The sequence below is a fragment of the Cardiocondyla obscurior genome, linkage group LG08, assembly GCF_019399895.1.
Source record: "Cardiocondyla obscurior isolate alpha-2009 linkage group LG08, Cobs3.1, whole genome shotgun sequence".
In the NCBI taxonomy this organism is placed as follows: domain Eukaryota; kingdom Metazoa; phylum Arthropoda; class Insecta; order Hymenoptera; family Formicidae; genus Cardiocondyla; species Cardiocondyla obscurior.
In genome coordinates, this window is record NC_091871.1 from 2,361,905 (window position 1) to 2,380,842 (window position 18,938).

The following is an 18,938-nucleotide window of genomic DNA, read 5'->3' on the forward strand; positions in this document are numbered from 1 at the left end:
AATCGTTTACTTAAATATCCGAGAGATGCGACTCGCCCGGCCATTTTGGTCGTAAACGTCAACGGTAATATTAACGGTGGCACGACATATCTCTTCAAAGCTACCAAGAGACGTCCTGACACTTCGGGAAATCAAGATGTTAAGCGTTAATTGCGTACCGGGCGTACGTTTAATTTGATACATTAGCTTCTTTAGGAATATCATTTAAAATTTCGACATTTAATAATTTTAATATAGAGAAATATTTTAGTCTCGAAATTTGTGTCACGTTGCATTTAACTGTACATTAAAGTATATTCTTATATAAATATTTTATTTTATCTTTTTTTTCTTAAGTAGAATTTTTTTTAATTTAATAATTTTTAATTCAATAAATAAGCTGTATTATTTATTGTTGTTTGAACATTTACAACTGTAAAATATTTAAAGATTATGTCACCGATAAGATTACTGTTGACGCCCGTGTGTTAATCTTTGTGCCCGTACTTTCTCTTCGGTGAGATTTCGTTTATCGCTCAGAGAGGATGGCTTTCGTTCGGCGAAGAAAGATGCTTTATTTACCGAAGAACGATGCGTCAGGAAGGGTTTAATGCACGGCGAGAGGCGACGGCGACTTATAAGTAGCCCCGGAGAGATCCGGGCGTCGACTGGAAGCCGCGCGCGTTAAACCTAACGTCCGGTTACGTTACGTAGCGCCGTGCACAAAGAGAGAAAGAAAAAAGGAGCGAGAGGCGCGCGACAATAAACCCGGGAACTTTATTAGCCATCGTCAGAGTGGACATTTTTATGACGGGCGCGGCGATAATTGCGTGACGTAAATAAAAACCAGCCCCCGTACGATTCCACTTTACATCGGCTTTTTAACGCCCCGTCGAGTTCCGTCGGACCTATCGATCCCGCGCGCTTTCGGCCTCGGAAAATCCAAATCGGGCCGCGTCTGGCTCGAAATGCCTATTTTCCTTCCCGCTTACGCGATTACGCGACGTGTCTCGTGGTCTATCCGCGAACCCGATTCACGCGTGTTTCCGATGCCGCTCTGGTTTCGGTGCACCCAGCCGCGTCACTCGGCGCTAATTATAATTAACCGAACTCTTCCGTTCCGCGACGGCTGCGGGTCTCGCGGCGAGGACAAGAAAAAGAGGACACGCTGCGGATCTTGAAAATTTTAAGACACCCTCGATTCCCGGAAGAGAGGACCCTTTTCTCGAGACGCCGTCGAGTTTGCCGTGGCTAATGATACGTTGCGTTTCGCACCGCGCGTTTCCCATCCGGCGGCGTCCTTTACGTCGCCGTTCGCACGTAACGCGCCGCTGATACGCCATTTAGCGATATAATGCGGACGCCTGATATAACGCGCACTGAATTCCTTCGGCGCGGCGGCCGTCTTGTTCGAACTTGTCATTAACAAAGGAGAACCAACGCGAATAATTGAGGCAATAAAGAATGGCCTGATCGCATCAACAAGATGATGATCTGCGAACGTCTCCGGATTTGAACGTTTGCGAACGTTATTATTTTTTTTTTTTTTTCTCACGGAGAACGATTTGACGGAGAAGGCCCCTTATTTCCGAAGACATAAAATTTTATTATAATGCGTCGTAGTTCAAAGTTTACTAACGCCAAAGAATATAGGTAGACTATCCATTTGTAATAAATATAGCTCGAGTGGCTGAAATACAATGTAATGAATGCAACCTGAATTCCGATTGCAGGGAATTAGAGACAAAAAAAAAAAAAAAAATTATGCATGACACGAAACGTAATAATTCTGGACTGAATCGAGTAATTCCATGGCTGATATTGCGAGACCGAATCGTAGTTATGTGCAGCGACATAAGCGATGTAATTCCGTTCGGGTTTTGTACGTGCGGTCGCTTTCCCAAGAGTCGCCGCGTTATAACGTTCGCGTGCCCGAAGATAATACGTATTGTGACTAAAATCACAGAGTGGCGTGGCAGAATGCGACGCGAACGGTTGGGTGAAGGTATACGTGACGCTGTAGACAGGCAACGCGTGAAAAAAAAAAAAAAAAAGGAGAGAGAAAAAAAAATGCCAGGATGCTTTTGAGATGCGCTCAGATGTGTTAATCGCGCACGCGATTTACATTCACGGTGGTTATTTTCACCGCGTACTCTCCGTGAATCGCGCTTACATATGCACCGTGGATAAGTAAAGATTGCAGTTTTCCCTGAACGATCGAAACCGCGAACAGCACGTGTAATCTTTATCGCGACCGCGCTAGAATTCTAATTGAGAGGTGACGCATCAATGCGGTACCGGCGAAAATATCACGAGGCGAAACACGTAAAGCCTATCGGTTTGTCGCCTACCGCGGAAACGTTCTCCTTACTATAGAGAGTGTGGGCGGCGACCACGTGTGTGTCGGCCTCGACGTTAGAAAATGACGAAACCGGTCAAATAAATATGCAAAGACGCGTATTGGCAATCACGGCGAGATCGAATCGTTCCGCGAAATCAGCCGCCTAGCGCGGCCGCCGGATGAATGTCTAAGTCGCGATTTATTCCTCGTGTACTTTCCTTTCCGCGCGCTATAAATTGTGGGAGCGTGCTAATTTCCCCGCAGCCTTTGTACGCAAAGAACCTGGCCCGGCTTGAGATCGAGCAAAAATCTCGGCCGGTCGACGGATATTTTGCATGAAAAATTTTCACATTTTATGTAAAATATTGGAATTCGCGGCTAACGGCCTTTCCTCGCTTTACGTATTCTCGTGTATCCTTCAGCGATCCCCCTGCTTCTCTCAGCGCCTGGTAGTCGCGCGCTTTCACGCGTGACGCTTAATGATCCAATATAAGAATTTTGCCTAAAGCGCCCAAGTACGTTCTCTCTGTTATATTCCCTTTTTCCGTGCACCGCGCTGCTCCGTGTCACTCGTCCCAACGCTGCACCCGGCCGTGAGCGCGGGCGTAAAATTCGCGCATTAAAAAGAAATCTGGCCGGGTGTTGTATTTTTGCTCGAGGCCACCGGATGACTCAAAGTAAATTCAAGTACGACGGTACGACGCCGACGCGGCGGGTACGTTCGGATAAAAACAGTTTGCTGAATACCGCGCTTCTAATCGCGTCGTAAAAAAAAAAAGTGCGCCGCGATATACTCCTCGACCCTCCCACCCCTCCTCCTCGAGTCTTAACAGCTATCTCTCGTTTACGTAACTCGTGCGTACTACGTCGGCGAAACGAGGTTGAAGCTCGCCGGCGACGTGCATTCGCAGCATCGATAACGGAGCGAATTCGGCGATCAGCCGTGCAGTCATTAAACCGCGGGCTCTCGATCGAAGGTTTAAATGATCGCGATCGTACGCGATAGCACGCGAGCGGCGTTACCGCCGGCTTGAATTTATGTGGGGACATTCGCGATATTACGATATACATCAACGCGCGCGATAAAAGATTGCCTGTTTTATGGCCAGATCGATACTCGGGGGGGAGGGCTCTGACGACCCTGTCGTATGTCGCACGACACCAACAACGAGACGTTTTATCGCATCGCTGATACCGAGTCAACGTTTCCCAACGCAGAAATATCGTCGTTGAAGACACTTTTTTCGCATATAATTACGAATACGTCGCGCGATTTGTGATTGTAAAAGAGCTTTGTAGATTATCGTTCGCAAAATAGAATAGAGATAACTGTAATGTGTCCTCGAGTGTTTCGAATACGTACGTACGGGAGAATTTCAGCGACGGTTGAGAATACAAGCTTTTCAATATGCTGTACGAAATAGGCTGGGGTGAGCTCGACTCCTCTCGCCGAACGATGAACGCACGGCTGCATCGTTCATCATCCGCACTTCTGAAGGATGCACGCGGGCCATAAGACGTATTTCAGGCATAAACCTGCCTAGTGCGCAAGCACGTCGGTACAATGGAGGCTCTTTGTCGGAGCAAATCCGTCGCTCTTCAGCAGAAACTAAATCCCAGGAGACTCCCTCTTTCGCATCTTGCTGTGGCGTACGTAATACCCCCTTCGCCTCGCGGAAACGCAATATTTCGCAAAAGAGGAAAATGCGTTTTCTCTCGTTGTTAATTTGCCACGAATCGCGTACAGGATATCGCGCGTGTTTTGGTATTCTAACTAAGCCAGGCGTCGACGACTTCCGGAATCCCCGGCGTGCTCGTGAATACGAACCACCCGCATCGGCGAGAATGGCACTTCCAGGAGAATTTCGTTGCCGTCGTTCGCGACCACGTGCGCCGCGCGGACTTGAGACCTTCGCTTGTGCTTTCCCGGCGCTTCTCCGGCCGGCGCGGGACCTGACTTTCCCGACGCGCTTCCGTACGCGCGAGGAACCAAACGCTCTCGTGTTTCCTCGCGAGTGCTCGGGCTCACGGCCAGGCGGACACGCGCCGCGCTCTCTCGCCCGCCTCCTCCCTCTGTCAGCACACCCCCTCGCTGCCTCCCGTCCTCGACCCTCGGCTCTTCTCCCCCCGCCGTCCGTCGTGCGCTCACGCCGCACGTGAGTACGCACGCGAAGACTTCTTCGTCCGTTCCCCGCGCGTTCATTCACAGTTCACAGTCAGTCAGTCACCAGCACACCTCCACCGATCAGCTGATCCTGCCACCACCGCCGCCGCCGCCGCCGCCGCCACCGCCACCGACGATGACGACGACGGCGACGACGACGACGACGACGTCGGTAGCGGCAGTAGACTGCGCGTCGCCAACCCCTCCGCCCTCCTTCCCTTCTAGATTTTGCGCCCCCCTTTCCCCTCCTCCCACACTATCCTACTACTACCACCTCCTCTTCCTCCTACTGCTGCTGCTGCTGCTGCTGTTACTACCGCTGCTACTACTGCTACTACCGCTCTGCTGTCCCCTCGAACCCCCCCTCCGCATCCTGGTGTGGACGATCAGCTGACTGGAAACTGTCAGTCGCCGCCAGCCGTGGGCCCGCGAACCCACGTGACAACACGCTGCGACTCTTCCGCTGCGAGCTAGCACCGGCCTCGCTCCTCGTTTCCGCAGGGCGCAGCAGCCGTCGAAGACCGGATGACGGGTCGCGTCGATTTCGCGGATATCTCGCTTCGAAGAGCCGCATTCTTCGCGCGCCGAGCGACGCTCGTTTCGCGGCACCTTTACGAGATCGTTACGGCACCATCCAGATAAGCCAGCGTTCTCCTCTTAAATCAGCCAGGTGGAATCCCACGGGATCGCCGTTACTGCGATTCACGCGGAGCTTTCGGGAGTGAACCCCTCCGGAACGCGCAATCGCCCCGCGAAATTTACGTTCTTTATAAAACGTTAGCGAAAGGAGCTTCGTAAATCTCGTTAATAAACGTGCATCCAGAATAAATGTAATTAACGATATCGCGCCTGGTCTCGTTGAAGCTGGAGAAATCCGTCCGCGTCGCCGGCGATAATCTGGTTTCGCGTAATGAAACACTGCTATTGGAAAAGGATAAATTCTCGAGTTACGTGCTCGAGCTTCGTGATCCGGCCTTCTCGAGATGACAAGTGTAGCATTGCTAATTACATCTCGTTGACCTCTATTTCCTATTGATCTCGTTCTTCTGCGTTTCGATTAAATTGACGTAAAAAGTAAATAAGGACAAAGCAATACAGCCGCATTTTACTCGCGGATGTTGCTCGTTGAAAAATATTATTTTAATGAATTTTTTAACTGTATTTTTAATAAGATTAATTATGCGTATCGTTAACAGATGCTGATTTCTTTTGGTGTTAATTAAGCCAAAGGTATATTAATTTTTAAAATATTATATAATTGATAGAATTTTGCCCGTAAAAAAATCGTAGAATTCTTCACGTTCTAAACAGGTTAATTCCTTCGAGCATATTTTTTCTTTTATATATTTTTTTTTATATACATATAAAAACGCGACTTCCACAGGTTTGCGAACAAATATTAAGGTTTGAAGCGATGTCCGTGAATATAAAAATATTACTAATTTATGTATAGCGAAAAGATAGAGCTGGAGACGTGCTTAATTGGCGTCTCGAAACTTTTTTTTTCACGCTTAATAGCCGGAATTCTTTTCGAAACAAATCAAGAATTAGCATTACCAAGGTGGAGATGACCTTTTGAAATTCTCCGAGTTCCAAGAGATACGGTTTTGACAATAGATTGATTAATACCGTCATCGCTTAAGAAAACGCCCGTCTGGAATTCTAATGACCCTCGTCTTACAATCGCGGCGGCTCGTATCGCGTCGTGTTTATGCGTAAGATATCGCCGTGCGCGTTTACGTGCGTGAAGCACAATGAGCGGCGAGGTGAGTCACATATAAATTCTGTTGCCGAGCGAGAGAGGATCTCCTTACGCAAGAGGGTGAGGGTATCGGAATTAATTTCTTCCCCGGTGATCCAGCGCGACGATGAATTGCCCGAGCAACTCGAAGCGACGGGACGCCCCGGGAGTTTCCCGCGGGAAGCAGCTCGACGTGAACTTAATCTTGCCCGGGACTAGGTCGATTTCGCGGATTAAGTTCCCCGCAAGATTAACAGTAAACGAGGGGAAAAGAAAATGCGAAAGTTGAAGTTAGGTGAAAGCAAGCAGGCGGTTGCAGCTGGCGGAGCGTTTATTCGCGCGACCGCGAGATTCTTCGACTTCGGCTTTCTCGCTCGAGGGTGATCTAGAAGTGATCGAAGGGATCGACGAGACCCGGCGGTTAAGTTTCCCTTTCGTGTCGCGGACTCCGCTGGGAGGTGCGCGCTAGAAGAAGAAGAAGAAGAAGAAGAAGCGGAAGACGCGGGAGAGAGTCATAGGCGCGGCGCGTGTTGCGGCAGCGTGTGTTCGACGAGAGGGAGTGGAAGAAGAGAGCGCGAGCGAGCCACGAGAGCGACGGGCTGGCGGGGCGAGGGGGAGAGAGCGGGCGTGCAAAAGAGAGAGAGAGGGACCACGTCCTACCCCAACGACCACGTGGTGGCCGAAGACACTTTCATCATGCAGTGTACTTCGATACCCGGCCGAACCACGTGGATACGTCGTTCGACGCTCCCGAGGAACAGGGTCCCGCGCTTCGCCGCGCATGCGTTGCGTCACGGCCGCGCCGTGCCATGCCGTTCGCATTGCTGCATCAAGGTCGAGCAAAGTCGCGCGATTACGAACCTCGTGGCCACGGCGAGATGGTCCCGACCTAATCGCGGCGCCCACTCGGTAGATCGAACTTAGGCGGGAAAGGACGCGCCGGCTCCGACCGCGCGGCATCTGCCTACGCCTTCTACCTTCCCGACGCGCAACCTCGACATCTCTCTGACCGCGGGATCGCTCCGGGATCGCGATCAACGGGGGCGCGTTCCTTCGTTTCCTCCGCTTCGCGCAGCTGACGCGGTCGCGGCAGGGAAATCGATTCCTTTTCGGATTTTAGTATTAAACAAGGAGCTCTGGAGCACGCTTCGTACAATTCTTTGCGCCTGGAAAAACAAGCTGAAAAGATTCTTATCTGGATATTCCGCGGAAGACGTGTTCATAGATACCTAATGATTTATGACTCGTGGGTTAATTTTAATTTTTTTTTTTTTCCGAGTTGATATCAGAAAGTACTTGCGCTTAAGTTGCGCGAGCACGCTAGTCACGATTGATGCGTCTTATTGTTCTTGTGCCCTAGTTGACATCGTAAATTGGTGTAACGTGCGCTTTCTGAATCCCCCCCGTGTATTCTTGCCGCGTGCGGTCGTGGAGAACACAGATGCCCGACATCCCGACGCTTCCTTTCATCTCGTAAAGTTTCACGAGCTCGGCAGCGGAGTTTCCCCCCCGTATTATTGACATATTTCATCCGCATTCTTAAAATACGCGCGGGTCGCGTGTCCTGTCTCTCATTAACTATTATTACTCGGTTACCGAGCAACGCGTACGGCGGACGCGCTTGCGGTCGTCCACAGCGCGGCGCCACGTTCCCGATTCATCGACGAGCGTCGCGACGGCGACGGCGGGACCAGAATAGAGCGAAGACACGGGCGCCGATCCAGGGAGCACTGACCCAGTATGTTCGGCCGCCGCTGATTTTACGAACCACGAGGCTCCCGCGCCGCCCCCAGCCGCTTTCCGCCTTCTCCTCCTCTTCCGTTGCCGCTTATAGAGCGCACTTTGAGGGCGCAGGACTGCCGCCGACGACTCTACATCGCGCGGCCACGTGTCGCATCCGCAGAACCACGTGCCCGAGTCCGCGCGCGCGGAAATCGCTTCCGGATTTGCCCGCCCTCGGAATAGCCCTTCGCTTTTACCCCGGCAACCGTTTTTCCTCGCTCTGGGAAACGTTCGCTTACTTCCGACGCTTTTCTTCGAAAGTATTCTGGGTTAATTTTTTTTTTTTTTTTTTTTAATTATCTTTTTTTTTTTTATTGCCTTTGGTTGATACTCAGTAATGATAAGTGACTGCTTCGCAGGTTATCTTCGACATATATTTTTATATCAATTTATGCATTTACCACTATTTTTTTTTCATAGATTTATTTTTGTTGCGTTTGAAATAATCGAGATTGTCACAATTTATTAATCATAATACTTTTGCATATATTTATATATATTTGAAACGCTGGGATTTTAAACCGTGCAAAGTTCTTATTTTTATGTCTTTTATTTCAATTTTCATTAACGAATGAACCATAAACTTTATGATCGCGCAAAGTTTAATGTACGATAAAGAGGAAACAGCGAATTCCTTTCGCGCGCGTAATTCACGGAAATAAACGCGAACGCAGTGGACATTTATTTTCAACGCAAAATGTGAATCCTCCGATCTGCACACTTTGGCGAGTACATTTTTTTATGCCACGTGTCGTGAATGTTAATAACAAAAAAAATAAAATTTAAAAAATAATGCTGCACTTGGGCGTTACCAGGAAGTGATTTAGAAAAATTCGTCGGAATTCAAATTTGAAAAAAAAAAAAAACGAATGCGTAATTAAAATTAGGGTCGCGATTTCCGGAGAAGTCCCGCGTGTTCGCGCATAGACTTCCTCTGTACGACACGTAATCTGGGAACTTTCGTTTATTTTTTCACTCGGCTGTGGAAATTTATATCCCGCCACGTTAATGCTTTATCTCGCGTGCCTCTGTTACCAGGAATTCTCGAGGTATATTTAAGAGACAGGCGTGAATCTCTCGCGGAGAAAAAAAAAAAAAAAATTAGAACTTTTTTTTAATTGTTAAATAGACCGGCGGTAAAAACAAACGTGAATTTTTTTTATTTATTCCTAGCTTTAAAATATTTAAATATTACGGACGGACCTTCAAAGTGCTATAAATACGTATTACACAAGCAGCTTTATCGAGCGCGATTAATTTTCACAAGCTGCAAATCGATTCGCGGGTATTATTAATATTCCCACGTCTGCGAATAATATAATTCTAACATGTTCTTTTTATTCATTACAGGTCAATACTAGAAATGAGTGGGCTTCGTTATGTGAACAGTTTCACCTGCCCGGCGGTTGCATCAACAGCGGAGTCGGCCTTAAACAAATTTATCTTCGGTAAGTTCATGCCGTGCTACCAAGCATATTAATACATCTTTACAAAGCGCACGTACTCCTGCGGAGAACCGGGTACCGGTCGACGATGCCGACTTTAGCCATCCGTAGTCTACTTTGTCCGAAACGTACATATATCGCAAACGGGATGGATCAAGTGACGCAAATGTTTAGGACCGTTTCAACATATTTTTTTTCCCTGAACCGTCGACTTTTCTCAGTCAATCCGCGAGTGCGTGTGCACTTGGAGAGGGTTGAAGGGGCGATCCGGTTAGGCTGACCAGACCTCGGCCGGCCGATGAGAGGATCTTTACCGGCATCGGCGCGACTTGTCGACGCGGCGCGCTGCGCCGTGCCGTTCGGCGCGTCACGTCGCGCTTGCTACAATGTTGCATTGCGTCTGGCAGTCCGCGAGCGTCTGCAAGAGGCAGGGAGCAGCGGCGTTTTGCCGCACGGCCAGCACCGCGCGTATCGGCATTGGTCCCTACGCCCCACCACCATTTTCCGTATCGCGTACTACGTGTACGTTCAGTTCATTCATGCCCCGGCCTCGCTGACGAGAGCCACCACGTGGTTCCTGAGTCGCTTCCTCTCCCTCTCACCCCCTCTCTCTCTTTCGCTCTCGCTCGCTCGCACGATTCCATTCTCTCTCCCTCGAGAGAAGCGAGCCCTCCAATCTTGTTAGCGGCGCGCGTGGCTGACAACCGCGTGGACGCCGCCACCAAGTCTCCGACACCTTACCGGCGCACTTCGCCGTATTTATCATGTCCAAAATCGCGAGCGAGGAACAAGATCTTGGGCACGTAAGCCTCTCGCGTAAACCTGGAATTTCGTTACCGCTGCCAATCGGTCAGATGGACTTGGATCCTTTCGTTTTAGCTATCACACGTCTTTGTAGAGTCGTCGTTCGCAGAACTATCTCTGCAGAATAGTTTTTTGCCGAAGTTACTATCGCGTACAAACGGTAACACAATGCGATAGACGAGCGATAATTGTTAATCACGGTAAAATAACTCAGGTAGAAGAATTAAATACGTAAAATGCGGCGAAATAGTAGACAGTAGGATTCTGATTTGCACCGTACAGTGATAACCCCGCGCCGGAGCATGTTTGAACAAAATATTTTCTTTGAAAATTGTCAGAAGAGAGTTACAATTGTGCGTCTGACCAAAAAATAAAAAAAAAAATAAAAAATTGCAGTATATATCTCTGTGGATACTATTTTGTATCGCTCATAGCACTTTGATATTTTACGTTGCAGATACTTGGACAGGTACGAGAAAGTCCACTTTTTAGGCGAGGACGGTCAACAAGCTGATGACGACGATGAGGACTCCAGGCATCGGAAATGGTCGGCCAGAGCACTGCACTCCGTACCTCTTACTTATAACCACCATCAGCACAACATAGCAGGTATGTTGAAGTCACCGGCATTAAACGCTGTCTAGAACTTTGAAAAAAAAAAAAAAAAAAAAAAAAAAAAAAATGTTGGATCAAAATGTCTCTTGATAGTAGATCATTCTGAACATACATCCGCGCGGGACACAATATTCGTTGTCGTTTTATTGCGCTCGTCGTGAGATATACCGAATCCGCTGAATGCGTCCGCAATTTCGATAAATCGCTTCTGCCAATTTATGCCGGTGTGCACGTCTCGATACATTTCGCGCACACATACGCACGATCGGGCACCTTTCGGATGCATTTTCCATTGTTTTCCTCCTTGTCGCGCTTTCATCGTCGCATAGCGTACATGTAGCTCTCTTTCTATTTCTCTCTCTCTCTCTCTCTCTCGTCCCTTTTTATTTTTTTTTTCCCCTCTGTTTGCACGTGCGAGTCACGGTTCAATAATTCGCTACGTTAGCAATTTCCGGCTGTCAGAATTTTTCGCCCGCTCGTACCGCATCATCCCCGCAGCGCTGCGTAAAAAATATCGCACGTTTTGGTTCCTCTGCGAGCTTCTGCGCGGGGTTTTTTTTTTTTTCTCTCGAGCCCATTTTCATTTATCACGAGAAATGTCTGAATTTTGCACGACCGTGCTCGTTCGCAAATGTACCGTGAAGCCTAGGTCGTTTGACAAACGGTAAATCCGAACAATTTCTCGACGCGCTAATGTCGCAATTGGATAGATCTTCGGCGCCGAATAACGAGGCCCGATTTTTATTTCAGCGCGTGGGTATTCGCCAAGATGTTCGCGCGTTAGGGTTGCGCGGATCGCGAACGCTTGAGCATACGGGGCAGGATTAATGAAATCCGGGGGGCAAGCCTTCCCGTTGAGCGTGCGGCGGGTCGCGCCGTCTTCGCGGCAGACGTGCGTTATACACGTACGCGCTGCGGCCAAGGCGGCAACGGGTTATTGACGTGCTGCTGCTCTCCGAGCAGCAGCGGTGGCGGGCTATCGAGCCGGAGAGGGATATAGGGAGATAGATAGCGGAGCAGAGCGCACATGCGAGTTCGCGGCCCGGCTGGGAGCCGCGAGTGCATTCGTGCGCACCGTGGGGTCGTGCGGGAGGCCGTGGGAGGGGTCGCGTTAGCGGCGGCGGGTGCAAGATAATTTAATGGGCTATAATTATGACAAACATCCATACAGGGTGTGCCGAATACGCCCGGCAGTTTATTGTCGCTGACCTCTTCGGCTGGAGGCGAAGCCATCGGGCCCTTAGGTGTGTTACGCGTATACGTATCTGGTCATTTTTAACTCAGAGTCACGGAATCAGCCCCCGAGGGTTCAATCCCACCGTCTGGCGCTTCGAGATTCACTCGGCGAGACACCCTCTTCGCGCTCGCTTACCATTTTGAAAAAGATATCAGCGTCGGGGAGAGAAACGTCAATCCCAAATCGGGAATAGTCAAGGGGAGAAATACGTAGTTCTTTTTTTTATTTTTTATTTTTTTTTCCCTTTTTTTTTTTCGAGACATCCTGTATACATATATAGAACGGAGCCGCATATATGTAAGCCGCCGCCGGTGCGTTTCGCCCGTCGACTGGCGGAACGCGCGCGGGTCTATACTCGGCGCACATGCGCACACCCCGCATGCGGTAGCCTCGCGATGTCGAGCGAGCCACCCGCACAGAAGCTCTGGGGTTATCCGCCGGATGGACGACGGGGAAAGTGGGACGCGGAGGTGGGTCGGGGGAAAGGTGGAACGTGCTTACGAGCGTCCCGGGGTGCGAAGCTCGTCTGTCGAGAAGGGGCGCGAAAATGACGCTTTACTGATATCCACCGTGTACGTAACGATTGTTAATTTGCTCGCCGGGGTTCTTAGTCGCGGCGGCCGCGGCGGCGACCTCGACCGCCCCCCGCGAGCTTCCGCGCAAGTCGGTGAAAAGTCCCGGCAGCCACCCCCCCCCCCGCGCGCCAGGCAGCCGGAACTGGGGCAGTAAAGGCGCCCCGACCGGGAAGCTATTCCCATTTCCCATTCCGATTCATCCCCCTTGTCCCCCGACCCCTTCGCGTATCGATGATCACCTAATCATGTGCGTCCTGTCGCCGGGTGCTAAACCGGCCAGCACGTGCGCCCGGTCCATTATCGAGATAAGAAGTCCCAACACCGATCTTTGTCATCGATATCTTCTTAGCCGATTGATATTAAAAACTGGAAGCCGCAAGTCATTCATCCGTTATTCTTGACTGGCGTTAGTCATCGCGAAAGGTGACGTTCAACGATGTTCCGACGGGCGTGTTTGGCCGGGAACACATTAATGAGTCAGCGAAACGCGTGCTTATTCTCTCATTAAATCTATACGTTTTCTGTTAAGAGATTGCGCAACGTCTCGTATTTCTTTGCTCGATTATTTTTTTTTTTTTTTTTTTTTGCGGCCACCGGGGAATTCCAAGCGCACGTAAATGAGAGAGGCGGCGAAACTGGTACGCATTCTTTCGTGCTATTTTGATCGATTGCGCATCGTAAAATAGCGTTTTCCGCTGCGGAGTACGCGCAATCGTCGCTGGAACGTGTTAAGGATCGCGCGGCACGCGAGCAAGACGGCGCGCGGCTCGTCTGATTCCTTCGCCCGCGCAATTCGCGTTTTATATCTTGCGTACCTACTTTCTTAAATTAAATTTTTGCCTTTTCACCCGCGCGAGATTACCGTTCTCGGACAGGAGAGCCGCGGAGGCGAGAAGAGTCGCGTGATTTCGGGAAATCTAGATGAAAATCTTAATTAACCAGCGAGATTGACGGTGTCTTCTCGTCACGTGCGTGAAAAGCGTCCGCGGAGGGTTGAAAGGCGCGAGAGGGTAGGCGAGATGGACGGCGCGACAGCGAGACGAGGCGCGCGTCACAATCAATAAGCGTTTGCGGGGATAAGTGTTCGTCGGTTCTTGATCGTCCCGGCATAATGCCGCGCTTGCGTAATGTTTCCCCGCGATTCCGGAGAGAGAAAGAGAGAGATTGAGAGCCTATTCGCGATTCCCGGCTGTGCTTTGCGTGTGCACGAGATTAGGGCCATTTGGGTGGAAGACACTTTCGAATTCCCTTCAAACAATAAACCCGCCGATCGAACGGACATTTCGAAAAATGTCGATATGATGGACGAAAGAAAGTGGTAAACGGCACATTTGAAAATTAAAAGAAAGAAAATATAATTAAAGAGATAAAAATTTTGAGACTGATATCTCTCGCTAGAATAACCTTTGTTGATTTAATGAGCGGAGGGTCCGGAGTGTACGTAAATAGATATGAAAGATCGAGACTGTCTCTGGATCTTCGAGAGCGGATCCACCTGTGGTCGCCGACAATTAACGCGACGACGTCCGGGGGAGGCAGATGGCCACACGTGCCACCGGTGTCGTCGACACGTTCCACCGCACTGCGCGCGTTCGCCTCGTTACCGAGACGCTTGTCGACGGATTGCAACGCCAATTAACGGTGCGCGAGATCCGTTTCACCCCCGCTCGAATATTTCGCTCGAAAGTCGCGTTCTCGCGTTTTTAGGGGGAAAAAAAAAAATGTGTTATACCCCACATGCCTGTAAAAATTACTCGAGGAACGGGGGACGATTTTCTGATTGCCTCGCGCGGTCGTCTATTCGTTGCTTCCGCGAATACCTCGAATGTCCCGCAATTTCTCAGTTTTCGGTATATTGTTAATTGATGAACGCGACAGTGCGTTGCGGCGGTAATACCTCGGTTAACGCTCGGCCTCTCGATGGTTACAAGTGGGAATCGATTGGAGCCTCTGTGCGTCCCACGTTGTATCGCTTATTTATCGGTGTTTAATCATAGCCCGTTTGATATGGGCGCAGGTGAAATTGGATTGATTGAAACGCCGGGAAGCACAATGTCATACGATGACAGTGCGCCGACCGCATATTGCTTTTATCATAACGGAGCGGACTACAAATAGCTCCGTTAACGCTCGCTAAGCGCTCGTCGTCAATGCGAATCAATCGCATTTCGTTCTGTCAAGGTGGACACAAACCATAGGTTTTTTGCATAAGCTGCCCGTTTTTTTTGTTTTTTTGTTTTTTTTTTTCCCTTTTTCTTTCTTGTCTTTAAATTACAAAACTGACTAATATCCGAAGTACATGTCGCCGGAATAAATTTTTGCCTACGTAGAGACCGACGACCAACAACACGAAAACGTTACGCGATTGTTTTGCGTCTGAGTTGACGGCATAATTTACGAACTGGGAAAGATACCTTTATCCGATAACGATGAAAAAAATGACCATAAAATATTTATAAAATTATTATTATAGAGTACGTTGCAGGCGAGGAGGGAGAAAAATAATGCGTTTTCATGCGACGGCGAGCTCTCTCTTTTGTTCGTCGCGTTTGCATAAAAGCAACACTCCCTTTATCACGCTATGGAAACAAGGTGTTCAACTCGAAATCGATACTCGCTACTTCGCAGCATCGTTGACGAGCCATGATTTTATTAACGAGCCCCTGGCTCCTTTGGAACAACTGCCTTCTTCCTTCACCCTGCTCGTGCCTTCTCTTTCTTTTTTTTTTTTTTTTTTTATCGTTCTGCCGTGCTTACCGATTCCCGGTTTGTGTCCCTCCCCGTTTCCGGCGAAACTCGACACTTCTCCTGGGACGCGATATTGATCGCGGTTTTGCGGTTGAAAAGATTACTGCGATCCGCGATAACGTTGCACCGTGTACACACGACCTGTATATTTCGCTTGCGCTCGGAATTCTCGATACTCGCTCTTCGTCGAACATTTCTACTCGAACGGAAGAAACTAATTTGTTCCCGAGTCATTATATAGGCGCATGTAATTGATAACGTTTGGGAAAAAAAAAAAAAAAAAAAAAAAGCAATTAATTGTCCTTACGAGCTTCGGCTCTTTTAGCGAGCGGACACGCTGGGCTTTAAAAAGCATAATCTTTATCGCGACCATAAAAACTAATAGACGCATGACGGTTTGTATCAAACCCTGGACAAATTATCTATGATAAGGAAGACCGTAAGTTTTACGATAGGCAAACACGAGCGGCGTAACTTGTTGTCATTACGTTTATTCTTGGCCGTCTATTTTCGACGGTCAGAAAGTTACGAGAAGTTCGCAGACGAGAAATTTCGCGCGCGTCTCAGCGAATGATAAATTATGTGGAATGTCGCTCCTGTTACAAAAATCGCTATAATTTTCTGAAAGAAATCAGAATTGGGTGGTGGAACAATTTGAAGACGCTTTATCAGCGCGACATGTCTTTGCTGGTGGAACGTGTATCGGCCACTTGTAGAAAGCTACCTAAAATATTTAATAAATCAGTAATTTCTGCGATGTCGACAGTTCTCAACGATTCGCTTTATATTCGTCGGCAACAAAACGATTATTATCGGAAGAATAAACCGGTTGGTCGTATGGAAATCGGATGCTGGATTGGATTATTAGTCTTAACTAGATATCGCGGTCCCGAAATATCTCCTCAGATAGAGAGTTTTACACACCCTGATGACCGTAACCGATAACCAATCTCTTATCTTCCTTGCTTCTAGTAATTATTATTGTGTACAACTTTTTGAAAATCATTTCTGTACTCCGGCCTCCGAGATCAAATTAATGTGTTTGCTCGTCCCGAATCGGCTATCGCCACAATTGATTATGTGCTCTTATCTATTTTAAACTTTATTCAATAGATTTATCCTTTACATTGCCGGCCAAAAGTTTGAGATTATTGAAAATATCTATGAAATAAAATTACATTTGCCAAAAAAAAAAAAAAATGTGAAAAAATATTATTTGAAAGATTAATTTTTTAAATTAATTTTTTATTTAGATATTTATTGTCGAGTCAATATGTTTTCATGGATAATAGAACAGCACGCGAATAAAAATACCGAAGTCATCACTAAAGTTAAAAGCTAACAACCTGTTTTCTAAATCTTAATATCGTTCGCATATTCTGGCTCTTCCCCAGAGAGTCTATATTCTCGAACTCCCACGGACACCTCGAGTTTATTTTTGAAAATCCAAGTCCCTCCTTGAAAGTTCGAGTAGAAAATTTTTCGTCGATAGGCATCAAATTGATTCTAACAAAAATTAATTTAATTACGATCACTTTCTGTACGATAAGAATGTGACGGAGGTACTTTGCGTTTCTACGGACGTTTATTCTCTAATTTTTACGAATTCTTTCGGGAAAGTAGTTTAGGGAGTAATGAGAAAAATTAATAAATAAGAAATAAAAAACTTTTCCAATTATATTCTGAAATTCGAAGGAGCACAAGTATTAAATACTTGTTTGTCTAAATGTCTAAATTTTAGAGATAGATGGAAGCAAAGAAGGTCTGCTTGGCGCGCAATATTGTTCAGTGCAATATCACGGTGATGGTAGCTTCGCTTTCTTGTTGCATCAACTAGCCATGACCTGCCTCGAATCGTCGTTAAGCGCGGCAGGATCGGATTGGCCGCGTGACAATTCCGACTACGATTACTAGAGATACGCGTTCGTTCTCGCAACGGAGAAGCGCCGTTCGCCCGCAGGGAGAAACAGATATTTTAATCACCGCGCTTGGTACAGAAACATCCGCAAAAACCCGCCGTATCCCTCAACGTATCGACTCGCCGATAAGATACAACCGTGTCATTAACTGGTTTCGTTAGCTTCAAGAGACAAAGAGAGAAGGGAGAAGAAAAACGACGAATGCAAATACGCTCGATATTAAAAGCGCGGAACTCTGAGAGGCCCTCTTTTTTTTTTTTTTTTTTTTTTTTTAAATATTGCTTGAAATTTTATTTGCAAAAATACTTCTGTCGATTCCTGGAAATTTTTGCAGTGCCGTTGGAAACACGTAAGATCTTACAAAAATTACATTTTATGTGAAAGAAAAGCTCGTTACTTTTTTACAGGAGAAGATAGTTCGTCTCTTTTAATATTTTTGATATTGTATTTTATTCTATTTTGTCTGTATTTGTTATTGCATCTCTCGTTAGATGTACACTCGCGTTACAATTGCCGGAAGGTATTTAAACGAATATGTATAAAGCACATATTCGATTCGTTTGATGGTAACCGTTGATTCGCGAGACAAAATGCGCGTTCTGAAAGACGACGGATTTTAATTATTTTAATTAGCAAGATGACAATCGTGCGTTACAATTATTTTAATTGAACGATCGCGACAAAGTTTATTGCGCACGCTTTAAAATCCGTCCGGTGATTCCGACACTTCGACGCGATACGTAACACGCGTTTGCACGACCTTCGCATTTATCCAAGATAATCTCACGACATCTATTAACATTGCATCAATATAGTCATGGAAGAACAGTTAATGCGGTGTATATTCTTATATAATTTTCTTACGTTGCGTAATTTATAATCACTCTTTTAATTATCTAAATTAATTTTAATAATTAATTTTTTTTTTTTTTTACTATAGAATATTAAATAATTTTATAAAATACAGAATAGAATATTAATTCTTTTTTTTTCTTTCTTTCAGAATCTCTGCGCGATTACAACGGACTTTCAGCGGATCTTTACAAGTCCTCGAATTACGACAAGCTCGCGCTGTCACTCCTATCACCGCTGCCGAACGAGCAGGACTTCGCTATCAACGTCTGCACTCTCCTGTCCAACGAGGGCAAGCACACCCTTCGGCTCGACAAGTATCCCCGTCTAGTGAACATCCTCCTAGCACACGCCGGTGTCTTTGACTCGCCTGGCACGCGGCAACTCTTTATCGAAGTGTACTCGCGTGTTCGTAACTACTCTATTAATTCCTTCTGGTCGGACGTGCTCGATTCTCAGGATGTGATAGACCTCACGAATGAGAGGACTTTTATGAAAAAGCCGCCAACCAGTCTGCCAACGTTTTCTAGACGGAAAACTCTCGAGAAGGAGAAGCAGAGCAAGCAGGACATTACTGCCTTGACAATAGAGAACGAAGACCCGACGGTGCCGACACTGCCGACGGTGCCGATTGATGTCGAAGCGGTGAGATATATATATATATTGTATAAATATATAGATATTTGTATGTGTGTGCATACTTTCTATATAAAACTATTGATTTCGTTCTTATATT

General features: G+C 47.3%; 1 protein-coding gene across 5 annotated transcripts in view; it reads left to right on the top strand.

Moving 5' to 3' along the window:
• The window catches only part of Bap170 (Brahma associated protein 170kD), a 41,156-nt gene that overhangs the window by 11,410 nt on the left and 10,808 nt on the right, over window positions 1-18,938 (top strand). For all 5 annotated transcript variants that reach the window (XM_070660644.1, XM_070660645.1, XM_070660646.1 and 2 more), the window contains exons 3-5: window positions 9,358-9,455; window positions 10,714-10,865; window positions 18,354-18,847. In XM_070660644.1, the coding sequence (XP_070516745.1) occupies window positions 9,358-9,455; window positions 10,714-10,865; window positions 18,354-18,847 (744 nt within the window). The remainder of the gene's footprint in view (window positions 1-9,357; window positions 9,456-10,713; window positions 10,866-18,353; window positions 18,848-18,938) is intronic.